Here is a 14,204-nt window from a genome sequence, read left to right on the forward strand (position 1 = left end):
TTGAAGGAGGCATCCAGTGATCGTAGTTGCTTCCAAAGACATACAGAACCTGTCCAAAGTTGTGTCACCTGTACTGGGTGAATGCCACAGAAGTATATTTCGATTAAATTTCATGCAAAGATTTTTCGTAGATACTATACATCGGAACAAAAACATTAATTAGAGCAAAGGATGCAGCTAATACTAAACTTCAGGAATACGTAATCGCTGCTATTCCTAAAGCATTAGGTGTATTGTCATTTGAACAGTATGTGATTTTAAAGGCTGTAAATGTGCTAAGTCTCCCTGATATAGCAACAACTGGACTTTAAAGTCTCTTTGACATTGCAATTGTATGAACTATCAAAACACTGATAACTTCAGCGTTGAGCGGCCATAAACTCCATCTTCCTTCCAACTACTGAAGCTCTCTCTTCAACATCTGAACCGTTAATCCTCATGGTAGATATATGTATGATAGAATAAAACATACTAGAAGAAAAATATTGTTTATTATTATATGCATTTTTTACAATTTCTGTACGTTGTAAATACATATCCCGTACTTTGTAAACTGTCGAAAATAAATCACCATCGTTAAAAGAAAACAAGACTGTTATTCTTCTTTTTCTACATCAACCATTCTGCAATATTTTGCAAATAACGGTTTTTATATCCTTTACATGCAGCATGTATTTCACTCAATCTAGTTGGATCAGTAAAGAAGTTGCAAATGCCTTCTGTAAACTCTGCTTGTATGGAATTTCTGTTTGTAGAAGTATTACCAGCAGGTTTAGGTATAGCAAACATGTACAAACCTGTATACACATCTAACTCCTCCTCTTCACCATGAATTCATGTTTCAATAGATACTTGGTAATAGCATCAAAGAGTGGTTTGACATTCCTTCACCATAGACTGAGTCTTTCATGACAATCTGCAGTGCATTGTACAGACCATACAGCTTGGATGCTTTAAAGATAGCTCTTGAGAACTTAACTTGATTGTATCACCCCGAAACATGTCGATGATGGATACACCATTGCCGCCGAAGATACTTATGTCTCAAGTGAATGGAATCTACTCGGTTTTCATGCCATCCTCAATGTATTCGAGCTTGCTGCACAGCTGGCCCCACTCTGTTTAATTAAACTGCACCTTTGTAACCTGATAGACATTCTCTGTTTCCACTACGACTTCGAAATCTGTATCAGGAGCTAAACCAACATTAACACAATTCATTCCAATCACAAACAAATGATAATCGATGTTGAATAACAACACTCTGTAATGACTTAGCTGATGCATGATGTGTGGTGTAGTCGTTGAATGTAATAGGGTATGGAAAAAATTCCTGTCCTCCTCTGATCAATCAGGTGCTTCATCAGAGAGCCAGTGATGGATGTAGTGGAAACTAATATTCTGTAAACGGTTCTCCATGGTGACTTAATTTCTAATCCATGTTGGAGTCTACATCACGGAGCTTGTCTTCATATTAATTTGATTTCTGCTTCTGCTCAGATGTGCTTGATTTTCACTGCAACGTGTTCAGAGCTATATCAAGATGTGTGTCTATTCCTCCTCAAATGTATCAAGTACCACAACATTTGATGGAGCTGTTGAACTGAAGGTGAAATAAAAGAAAACTGTGGAAAACAAATACATAAAAATACATGTATAACGAATAATAAAACAATGGAAATTGTAGGTAGGAACACCAATAATGTAGGAAAAGAGAGATTGCTACTTACTGTAAAGAAGACACATTAAGTTGCAGACAGGCACAATTAGAAGGCACTTACATGAAGGTTTTGGCCACAGTCTTCATCGGCAAAAGGGAAATTACACACCATCCACATACACAAGCAAGCACACCTCATGCGCCAACTCCAGCACCTCGGGCCGCAACGTGACTGGCGTTTGGTGTGGTATTCAAGCAGTTGTGTTCGAAAAAAGATTAAGGTGAAAATCTCTCCTGTTAGGACAAGTGCTGTGTAGTTTGACAGTCAGCAAATTTCCCATCATTTCAAACTTATGTAAGGGAATTTCCTCACCATTTGAACTTATGGTAGCTAGTGTGGAGGGGTAAATCGTAGAAAATGTAATGTCAGAGGGGATGTGGAAGGTTGTTGGAGAATAGCACAAGTGAACTTGTTGTGGAGGAGTTAGCTGCCATGGCACAGAGGGTCCTTTACCTCCCCACTGTTAGTTTAAGTTATGACGTGGTGAGATCCAAAAACAGCGTTAGGATATGCAGTACACAGTGATCTCAGACCTCTGAAGAGCCAGTATGCTTGGATTCCATACTATTGTAAATAGCTCGATAGGACTGGGCTACATTGTGAGTCATAGAGCCAGCGATAGTATTTCAAGTCTTGGATTATGTCATCATAGAGCTGCACCAGTATGTGCCCAGTCTCCAGTTTCGATCGCCATCTTGTATTCTGACGCCATAGAGCCTGTCCAACTATTCCTAGTCTTGGATTCCAACGTCACAGAGCCAGTATTCCAGGTCAGCCATCGTGCATCGCCATCTTTGATTATGATGTCATAGATAAAGTGGAAACATCTGATGTGATTATACCTCCCGTAAAACTGTAGAGCAACGATGCTTCAGCGAGGTTCCCACGTGAGATATGCATCACTCACTGCATGGTGTTCTCGTTGTTGATGTATATTTTCACTGTACATATATGGTTGTTACAAACTGTAATCCAGTAACACCAACAGCACTTGAGATTTTGTACTGAATTCTGATCCTGCCTTACTCTACCGTACAACAAACACATCTACACACACGTCGGTAATGACATGTCCTGTATAGGAAGACTCTAGTATGAACAATTTTAGAGTGCATAAGAAACGGATATCGAAGGAAATCATAGACACCCTGTTAGGATCACACATTCATGTATAATCTAGACAAAAGCGTGCCTGTATGATGCGAAATTCATTTCTTTCGTAACATTTTCATCGGTTTAAATACATAGTTGGGTAATTTGGCTTGGATGTGTGCTGGGTGAGCGAAGAATGTGTTGTTCTGTGTTTTTGCTTCCCTCGTCGATGATGTTGGTCAATTCTGCAATCGTGGTAAATGGGAGGTAGCGTTATTTCTGTGCAGCTGTGAGCAGTGACGATTTACTATGTAGTCATTCTCAGTAACGTCTCAATGAATGTTTGCTGTTTTCAACCTAAAATTATTTCGAAATGTTACTCATTGATTTCACCATCACATTCACGTGAAAATTCTGTGTTCTCAAAATTTTCATGACGCCGACGCACACCTACTGCGAGAATCGTAGAGGTGAGGCCTGCGCTGTCGCCCCGACCTAGGCTGCTGGCGGAGACCGCACTGGCAGGGTCCGGTGTAGTCGTGTAAGGAGGGGTAAGCACGGGTGCGTCGTATCATACGGCCGCGATGTATTTGTAGAGGCGAGTAACTAACTCTCTCTCTCCTGCCCTGCTAGCATGACAACGCCGTTACACAGGCTGTGCTGGCAGACGGCGCGGGATACTCTCATATCTCCCCCCCCCCCCCCCCCCCCTCCACCGGTGTTTGAGAGTACAGTCTGGGGTGACGGCACGGAGCTGTTTACGGCTCTGTTACGTGGGTTATGTTACTGTCGTCCATTCCATGCACAAATTTCTGGTGAATTTGCAAGCCTAATGCCTCAACCTCTTATTTACTTCGTACTCAAACTCACTGACCTGTAACGCCCACCTTGTTAGCCTACCAGGCAGGAGCTTCAGACACAGTAACCGTTTAAAACCAGCATGGTCTCTCACCATATTGATCTTCTTTTTAGGCAGGTAACAAAGTTTGTACTTTACCCCGTACAGCGGTCTAAGCATCTCTCTCTCCGTCATAGTTTAATTTCTCTCATCTATATTAAGTTGTCTTGATGCACAAGGGATAGGGTGTTTGTCTGCATCAGCCTCCAGGATCAAACTGCACCCGAGGACATGATTTGATGTTCGAATATATGTGAAATCTTATGGGACTTAACTGCTAAGGTCATCAGTCCCCAAGCGTACACACTACTGAACATAAGTTATCCTAAGGACAAACACACACACACCCATGCCCGAGGGAGGATTCGAGCCTCCACTGGGACCAGCCTCACAGTCCATGACTGCAGCGCCGTAGACCGCTCGGCTAATCCCGCGCGGCCATGATTTGATGCATTACGTAATAATATAAACTCCTTATGAAAATCTGGGAACACCAACGCTGGATTCGGCGTTAGTACCTCCATTAATTCGACGAACGACCTTGACAGTCTTAAGATGACACAAACTTGATATCTTCCTTTAATAAGCGCATAAGCTGTGTAAAATCCACAAATCCTCTCATGAACTTTCTACAAAAATGTGTGAAACCCAAAAAAGATTGTAACTCCCTGCTCGTTCCTGGTCTGGAAAATCTAGCAGCACCTGTATCAAATTCGGATCAGTCCTCACACCAACCTTACTAATTACGTCTTCCAAATAATCTACTTCTTGCAATGCAAAGTGACATTTCTTCCTACAGAATGTTAGGCATGTAGCTCGTCAACATTTCTGTCAGGCTTTCTCTGTGTTCCTGGATACCCACTGCAAAAACAAGTGCGTGATCCAGATAACGTGGCAGTGACAACGCTTCAATACTTTCAACTCGTATAACAAACACTGGAATGTCGCTTGTGCATTCTTGAAACCAAACCGATAATTTCTCCAAGGAAATACCGATAATTTCCCCAAGGTGCTGAAGATGAACTCTTTGTTGCATCCTCTGGAGCCACTTCCAACTGATGATACCCACTCTTCAGTGCCACTGACGGGAAGTGCCAGCACTGCCCAAGATTATCAATCGTCTCTGTGATGTTTCGAGTTGGGTAGGCACCTGTCGTAGTCTTAATAGGTAAATGGCGACAATCGCAACGGAATCGACATTGCCTCAAACCACCCACAGACTTCTTTGGTACAGTTGCAATTCCCACCTCTCCCAGGGACTACTTTTCTGTTCTGGTATGCAATCAGCCAACTTTTGATTAGCAAACTGTTCTAAAATCAGCTGCAGAGACTGTCCTATTCCATATGGCCTCCGGCACACCAGTGCTTTGTTCCCAGTCTTGCAGCATCCTGCCCCCCCCCCCCCCCCGCCCCTCATATTCTACGCCTCCTGCGCAGCAGTCTTCAGTCTTCTTCCCCGCCACCAATGTTCTCTTCAAGAACGTAACGTTCTCAGCACAAAAATTATCCTCACTGATCGATATTACCGTACCTCCGTCCTTCTTCTGTATGCGTATGAAGCTTCACTTTACTAAACAAGACGCTGCATCTAATATGTCACCATCTCCCAGTGGTTCCACTACACACAACGCACCTGTTGGTAACTCAGGCTCCACATTCATCCATAGCAACTCCCCGGTCCCACTCAGCAACCAATCATGCGAATTAATGCCTAATGTCCATGTTCACAGTTCAACTGGGTTATATTGTACAACAGTCGCCCGTTGCGATAGATCGAAATACGAGAATTTCCTAGCCGTAATGTTTTCCCATTAAACTGAACCACATGTCGTCGAAGGTCAACTATGGCATGATCCTGATACAGAAACGTTTACGCTAAGGTCATGCAATAGCCATCTCTTTCATCAAAGTACACTTGCACACGCTGCCTAAACTTGGTTGTCTCCAACTGAAATTTCTTCACCATCTACCCCAGGGTCGAACATCACTGTCCTCTACCCAACTCCGCCTATAATGCACTGGTTCCATTCCCTCTTATCGACCCCAGTGACTGAGATTCACTGTCCCCTACCCAACTCGACCTACAATGCAGTTGGTTCCATTCCCTCTCACCGACTAACTCCCTCGAGGCTACCGAAACAAGCGCCCTTGTTTCGTTACCCTTCACCAGCTGTTGTACCCACTATTGCACATTCCGCTACTGCATTCGTTTTTGCTGTGTTTATCTTTACTGGGAACAGCGTCCGACAGATCTGGGGTTCCTTCTTACCTTCAACGTGTGCTTGCCTAACAAAAACGCGTACCCTTCACCAGCTATTACACCGACTATTGCACATTGCGCATCTGCATTCGTTTTTCGCGTGTTTATTCTTACTGAGGTCAGCCTTCGGCGGTTCTGGGGTTCCTTCTTGTCTTTAGCAGGTTGTCATTCCTACCCAGTCCAACCCTACCATTACTCTTAAATTACACAATAAAATTAGGGGATGACTTCTTCGATAATACGTGATTCTCTCCCAATGCGACGCATAAGGTTGAAACTTTGCCCAAAAGATGCCTACAGACTTCCTCTGTAATGGTCCAAAAGTGTGGAGCACTGCGACCGTCACCCTCGGTCCCTGCGACGCTTCAGACAGAAAGATGTCGACGCATGCGGGAAAAATCTACAACTCGGAAGTTCACGTGAGTTGGAAGGTGCGTTAATGACGTTACAATGGCAGAAAATTTCACCACAGTTTTGTCCGATGCCACCGTGGACGTGTGACGCAGTCAGAAGGTCGTCACACGCCCCATTTAACCGTATTTCACGCCTCCATTTGAAGCCTTTTTGGTGGAGGCTAGAGTACATCACGTAATGCATACGTGCATTCCCTCCACGTGTTTAGGCCAAATATTACGCACATCTATGCGATCGCGAATGCTCAGTAGCAGGTAGCCTACATGTACGTCTGACAATTATGCGTCAGCAAGGAGCACTAATGATAATATCATAGGAGGCAATTTAGTGTAACCTTAGTAGGGAATAGCCGGCCAGAGTGGCCAAGCGATTCTAGACGCTACAGTATGCAACCGCGCGACCTCTACGGTCGCAGGTTCAAATCCTGCCTCGGGCACGGATGTGTGTGATGTCCTTAGGTTAGTTAGGTTTAAGTAGTTCTGAGTTCTAGGGGACTGATGACCTCAGAAGTTAAGTGCCATAGTGCTCAGAGCCATTTGAACCATTTCTTAGTAGGGAATAGATCCGACTATTCGGGAGTATGATCTTAGAATCTGAGACAGTGTTCCGAGACAAACTTCCGTCACACTGTCCGCGAAGGTCACGCCACATCCGCCTGGTAAGAGCGATCTAAACTTATACTCCTGGAAATTGAAATAAGAACACGGTGAATTCATTGTCCCAGGAAGGGGAAACTTTATTGACACATTCCTGGGGTCAGATACATCACATGATCACACTGACAGAACCACAGGCACATAGACACAGGCAACAGAGCATGCACAATGTCGGCACTAGTACAGTGTATATCCACCTTTCGAAACAATGCAGGCTGCTATTCTCCCATGGAGACGATCGTATAGATGCCGGATGTAGTCCTGTGGAACGGCTTGCCATGCCATTTCCACCTGGCGCCTCAGTTGGACCAGCGTTCGTGCTGGACGTGCAGACCGCGTGAGACGACGCTTCATCCAGTCCCAAACATGCTCAATGGGGGACAGATCCGGAGATCTTGCTGGCCAGGGTAAGTTGACTTACACCTTCTAGAGCACGTTGGGTGGCACGGGATACATGCGGACGTGCATTGTCCTGTTGGAACAGCAAGTTCCCTTGCCGGTCTAGGAATGGTAGAACGATGGGTTCGATGACGGTTTGGATGTACCGTGCACTATTCAGTGTCCCCTCGACGATCACCAGTGGTGTACGGCCAGTGTAGGAGATCACTCCCCACACCATGATGCCGGGTGTTGGCCCTGTATGCCTCGGTCGTATGCAGTCCTGATTGTGGCGCTCACCTGCACGGCGCCAAACACGCATACGACCATCATTGGCACCAAGGCAGAAGCGACTCTCATCGCTGAAGACGACACGTCTCCATTCGTCCCTCCATTCACGCCAGTCGCGACACCACTGGAGGCGGGCTGCACGATGTTGGGGCGTGAGCGGAAGACGGCCTAACGGTGTGCGGGACCGTAGCCCAGCTTCATGGAGACGGTTGCGAATGGTCCTCGCCGATACCCCAGGAGCAACAGTGTCCCTAATTTGCTGGGAAGTGGCGGTGCGGTCCCCTACGGCACTGCGTAGGATCCTACGGTCTTCGCATGCATCCGTGCGTCGCTGCGGTCCGGTCCCAGGTCGACGGGCACGTGCACCTTCCGCCGACCACTGGCGACAACATCGATGTACTGTGGAGACCTCACGCCCCACGTGTTGAGCAATTCGGCGGTACGTCCACCCGGCCTCCCGCATGCCCACTATACGCCCTCGCTCAAAGTCCGTCAACTGCACATACGGTTCACGTCCACGCTGTCGCGGCATGCTACCAGTGTTAAAGACTGCGTTGGAGCTCCGTATGCCACGGCAAACTGGCTGATACTGACGGCGGCGGTGCACAAATGCTGCGCAGCTAGTGCCATTCGACGGCCAACACCGCGGTTCCTGGTGTGTCCGCTGTGCCGTGCGTGTGATCATTGCTTGTACAGCCCTCTCGCAGTGTCCGGAGCAAGTATGGTGGGTCTGACACACCGGTGTCAATGTGTTCTTTTTTCCATTTCCGGGTGGTCAAAAAGTCAGTATAAATTTGAAAACTGAATAAATCACGGAATAATGTAGATAGAGAGGTACAAATTGACACACATGCTTGGAGTGACATGGGGTTTTATTAGAACCAAAAAAATACAAAAGTTCAAAAACTGTCCGACAGATGGCGCTTCATCTGATCATAATATCAATAATTAGCATAACAAAGTAAGACAAAGCAAAGATGATGTTCTTTACAGGAAATGCTCAATATGTCCACCATCATTCCTCAACAATAGCTGTAGTCGAGGAATAATGTTGTGAACAGCACTGTAAAGCATGTCCGGAGTTATGGTGAGGCACTGGCGTCGGATGTTGTCTTTCAGCATCCCTAGAGATGTCGGTCGATCACGATACACTTGCGACTTCAGGTAACCCCAAAGCCAATAATCGCACGGACTGAGGTCTGGGGACCTGGGAGGCCAAGCATGACGAAAGTGGCGGCTGAGCACAAGATTACCACCTAACGACGCGCGCGAGAGCTCTTTCTTGCGTCTAGCAATATGGGGTGTATTTTTTTTTTTGTTCTAATAGAACCCCATGTCATCCCAAGCATGTGTCTCGATTGTTACGTCTTCTGCGTCTAATGAAAGGAGTCATATGAGAAGGTCGGACTAACTGAAGTAAGGCAACACATTTTTTTCCGAAATGAGGTTGGTTTTATTTAGGATTTCAATACACCGTATTATTCCTGACTCTTTTGGCTACAAAACCGTACTTTACAACATAATCTCCTTTCTATGCGATGGGCCTACACCACTCTACTGGGAGGGCGAGTACGCCCGCACGGATCCACTCTAATGGTGGGCGTCAGAGCGAACGCCTGGCTGCACATAAAACCTGTCAGTGGTTGACATACTGCTTCCCGCAGAGTGCATCCTTCAGTGGACCGAACAGACGGTCCACTCTTTTGTTAGGCGGCGACGAACCTAACAGGCACATACCTTTGAGTACCTCAGCTGCTGGACGAGCGTGTCAGCACTACCAACAGAGACGTCCAGTTGAGCGGCGAGGCGTTTGACTGTGATCGATGGATCACCTCGAGTGAGAGTGTCCGCACGTTCAACACTGCGGGAGACACAGCTGTGTGCGGCCGGCCGGAATGCAGGCCAGGGGGTCGGACAGGTCTGCGCGGCATCGTTGCGATGATGAGAGACGCCCCCCCCCCCCCAACAACTCACTGTGCTTGTGTTCACTGCCAGTTCTCCAGAGGTATTCTGCGAGCACGTACAAATGTCTCTGGTTTTCTGGCAAAAGAAACTCAATGATAGCCTTATGCTCGAAGAACACTTCCATTATAGACACCATTTTGAAGGCTACGTATAGCTTCGCTACTCATCACAACTTCATGAAACTATAGGAACCGAAGTGGAAATATTCTACGATGTCACACGACAAATTCCACGTTTTATTAATCGAGACTGACGGAGAAAAAAAGCGTTGCACTATTTACTGGACGCCAATCGTGCATCACAGGGTGCACGCAGAGTAGCAATATCACTAACGAAAGAGGGAGGCAGAGATATTGCAGCGTCGATGGCACGGTTCCTTCAGATCTGAGGTACAGGCCTGTTGTGACTCACGCGGCCGCGCGGGATTAGCCGAGCAGTGTAGGGCGCTGCAGTAATGGACCGCGCGGCTGGTCCCGACGGAGGTTCGAGTCCTCCCTCGGGCATGGGTGTGTGTGTTTGTCCTTAGGATAATTTAGGTTAAGTAGTAGCTAAGCTTAGGGACTTAGCAGTTAAGTCCAATAAGATTTCACACACATTTGAACATTTTTTTTTTTTTACTCACGCGATCAGAACTGATGCACTATCAGTACAAGTATGCACCAAGCCAGTTTACATAATGCACATTTTTTCGTGAAAGTTATCGCAGTTAGCCAACTGCCAGTCTCGAGAAGGGACCCAAGTTTACAAGTCTACAAATCCATGAGTATATCATTGCAAATGGCTCAATCAGTCCCCCTCTTCAGACTGTGATGTTCTTAGTTGTGACAAGTCCAACGATGTGGACTTGACACTTTCCATTCAGTGGACCACCAGTGACGTGCGTGCAGCCGCTCGTCCAACATCGCCTCAGCGTGCAAACTTCTTGCTGCTTACCTTTGCTCTGGGCAGACTCTGCTGTTGTGAGCTGCCCCTTCTGCATGGGTAATCAGCTTGATCATCCACGCCTCGACTGCCCCATCTGGGCTGTAATGGCATCAGGTCGGTGGGATCAATGTGATGTCCCTGTCCCGCTGGGTCAGCGCTTTTGCACTGCCACTGCCTTCGCCACTAGGCCACCTGCTGCACCACGTGCTGGCTGTGGAGTCTTCTCTGGCTGAGTGTGCACTGCTTAGGTCTGCCTACCATCGGCACGACGGATGCACTTTGAGTAATAAATGAACGAGTTTCCACTGTTTCCCTGGCCTATCACCAGCATCTACCAAGCACCCATTCACCACTCTACTGCAACTCTTGTCTTGTGTGGTGATGTTGCGGCACCCTCATCACATTCTACCTTGTTCCGCCATCCAATGTAGAGGCATTCAACATAGTCGTTAAAATGCAAATCTTCCTCTTTCACCACAATCAACCCTATCTTACAGACTGACCAACAGTACAACCTCCTGGCACAGAGCGAGCCGCATGCCAGGTGTTTACATACTGAAACAATGCCACAGCGACTCGACAATGCCCCCACTGCCAAGAAGTGTGCGTGGTGTACTGAGTGTTCTAAAATGTCAGACTCGCTGGCTAGCGTGTGTTAACAAAATATTATGAATTCAGTAAGCACGCTACTCTTACGTATTGTAAAACACTTTCTGCTAAGTTGTTGATGGGAGGGAGGGGGATAGGCGAGGGGCTTATGAACCTGCTTGAGTGTGTGAGTGGTCGCTGGTTGTCAGTCAGGGTCATCACTGGCGCACATAGAGGCCACATTGTTGCCTTCACTACTGCTGCTGAGAAATTCTGCTGCCTCAGGCGCTCCGCATGCGAATATAACAGAGACAATTCAGCATTGCTGCAGACGCTAACAATGAAATGCGCAACATCACAGCACTACGATGAAATGCCTGTAATGGGTAATATCCAAGAAAGTGGTACTGAGGTTGTGAGTAATGCAGTGAGAAAATTACTGCGTTCTTTCTTAACTGTACTGTATGATGGAAAAGTAATAATTGTGTGAGAATAAGCCTAGGAAGTGTTCACTGCAGTAGATCTACACTTAATCCATTCACCTATTCTCTGGAAATAAAACGATTGTTTTACTATATGTTAGTATTCCTCAAGCTGGTGCACCTGCAAGTTTCATCTGTTACTGAATCGAAATGGTACATTCAATAATTAATAACGTATATTAGTTTCACAGTGTCTCACTATAGGTGTTTCCACCACCACACAAACTGCTTGTCTGTGCTGCCATCAACAAACCCATCAACCAGATGTTCTGGAAAAGAGATGCAAGAAACGGTTTCATTTCCATCTAGTTTCATTCACATTGATATCTGATGACAGTAACTAATTAATAATAGAAAACCTTAGGAGATTAGGTGTCGGTCTTAGCTATATTAGAAAATAGTCGATAGTTCATCAAAGTTTACCAGTAGTCAGCATGACTTAGCTATGACAAGCAAATTCTGTTAATTCGACCGAATAAATTGTTACAATATTAATTACTTACAAATTAGCACTGTAAAAAATCATTTATGAAATGTCACAGAATAATATGTTAATAAGTTGTAGTGGTCAACCACACTTTTTACTCACACTGCAGATGCCTCTGTTTTCGTTTCCGGCACATAGCGTACTTTCAAGAATGAATCCTGGTTCGAACTTCTGTTCGCATACTGCATTGGGAATAACCGTCACCACATTATACTGAAGAGTCTCAGAATGGTCCTCGACTGTAAAGAAAAAAAATCAGTCGTGTCGTATTCGTGTCTACGAATGTAAGCATGCAGTTACTGTGTCCTTCGGTACCAACACAAAATAAATAACTACGAGGTGCATTCAAGTTCTAAGGCCTCCGATTTTTTTTCTCCAGACTGGAAAGAGATAGAAACACGCGCATTGTTTTAAAATGAGGCCCCGTTCATTGTCAATACGTCCCAGAGATGGCAGCACCGTATGGCAGATGGAATTTTACCGCCAGCGGCGAGAATGAGAACTGTTTTAAATACTTAAAATGGCGACGTTTTCCTTACTTGAACAGCGTGCAATCATTCGTTTTCTGAATTTGCGTGGTGTGAAACCAATTGAAATTCATCGACAGTTGAAGGAGACATGTGGTGATGGAGTTATGGATGTGTCGAAAGTGCATTCGTGGGTGCGACAGTTTAATGAAGGCAGAACATCGTGTGACAACAAACCGAAACAACCTCGGGCTCGCACAAGCCGGTCTGACGACATGATCGACAAAGTGGAGAGAATTGTTTTGGGGGATCGCCGAATGAATGTTGAACAGATCGCCTCCAGAGTTGCCATTTCTGTGGGTTCTGTGCACACAATCCTGCATGACGACCTGAAAATGCGAAAAGTGTCATCCAGGTGGGTGCCACGAATGCTGACGGATGACCGCACGGCTGCCCGTGTGGCATGTTGCCGAGCAATGTTGACGCGCAACAACAGCATGAATGGGACTTTCTTTTCGTCGGTTGTGACAATGGATGAGACGTGGATGCCATTTTTCAATCCAGAAACAAAGCGCCAGTCAGCTCAATTGAAGCACACAGATTCACCACCACCAAACAAATTTCGGGTAACTGCCAGTGCCGAAAAAATGATGGTGTCCATGTTCTGGGACAGCGAGGGCGTAATCCTTACCCATTGCGTTCCAAAGGGCACTACGGTAACAGGTGCATCCTACGAAAATGTTTTGAAGAACAAATTCCTTCCTGCACTGCAACAAAAACGTCCAGGAAGGGCTGCGCGTGTGCTGTTTCTCCAAGACAACGCATCCGCACATCGAGCTAACGTTACGCAACAGTTTCTTCGTGATAACAACTTTGAAGTGATTCCTCATGCTCCCTACTCACCTGACCTGGCTCCTAGTGACTTTTGGCTATTTCCAACAATGAAAGACACTCTTCGTGGTCGCACATTCTCCAGCCGTGCTGCTTGCTATTGCCTCAGCGATTTTCCAGTGGTCAAAACAGACTCCTAAAGAAGCCTTCGCCGCTGCCATGGAATCATGGCGTCAGCGTTGTGAAAAATGTGTACGTCTGCAGGGTGATTACGTCGAGAAGTAACGCCAGTTTCATGGATTTCGGGTGAGTAATTAATTAGAAAAAAAATCGGAGGCCTTAGAACTTGAATGCACCTCATAATATCGGTTCCAAGGTACTCGCAGTGTAAGGATCTCTGAGTTGGGAATTGCTAAAAAACTAAACTCCACCCGGACAGGCCATGAAGGCCCAACGGTACCGACCGGCCGCCGTGTCATCCTCAGTCCACAGGCGTTACTGGATGCGGATATGGAGAGGCATGTGGTCAGCACACCACTCTCCCGACCGTATGTCAGTTTCCGAGACCGGAGACGTTACTTCTCAATCAAGTGGCTCCTCAGTTTCGCCTCACAAGGGCTGAGTGCATCCCGCTTGTCACTAGCGCTCGGCAGACCGGATGGTCACCTATCCAAGTGCTAGCCCAGCCCGACAGCGCTTAACTTCCGTAATCTGACGGGAACCGGTGTTACCACTGCGGCAAGGCCACAA

General features: G+C 46.3%; 1 protein-coding gene across 1 annotated transcript in view; it reads right to left on the bottom strand.

The window, feature by feature from the left end:
- LOC126210024 (brachyurin-like) overlaps window positions 1-14,204 on the bottom strand; it is a 149,355-nt gene that overhangs the window by 14,368 nt on the left and 120,783 nt on the right. The window contains exon 6 of the mRNA XM_049939128.1: window positions 12,259-12,395. Coding sequence (XP_049795085.1) covers window positions 12,259-12,395 — 137 coding nt within the window. The remainder of the gene's footprint in view (window positions 1-12,258; window positions 12,396-14,204) is intronic.

This window comes from Schistocerca nitens, chromosome 10 (assembly GCF_023898315.1).
Source record: "Schistocerca nitens isolate TAMUIC-IGC-003100 chromosome 10, iqSchNite1.1, whole genome shotgun sequence".
Classification (NCBI taxonomy): domain Eukaryota; kingdom Metazoa; phylum Arthropoda; class Insecta; order Orthoptera; family Acrididae; genus Schistocerca; species Schistocerca nitens.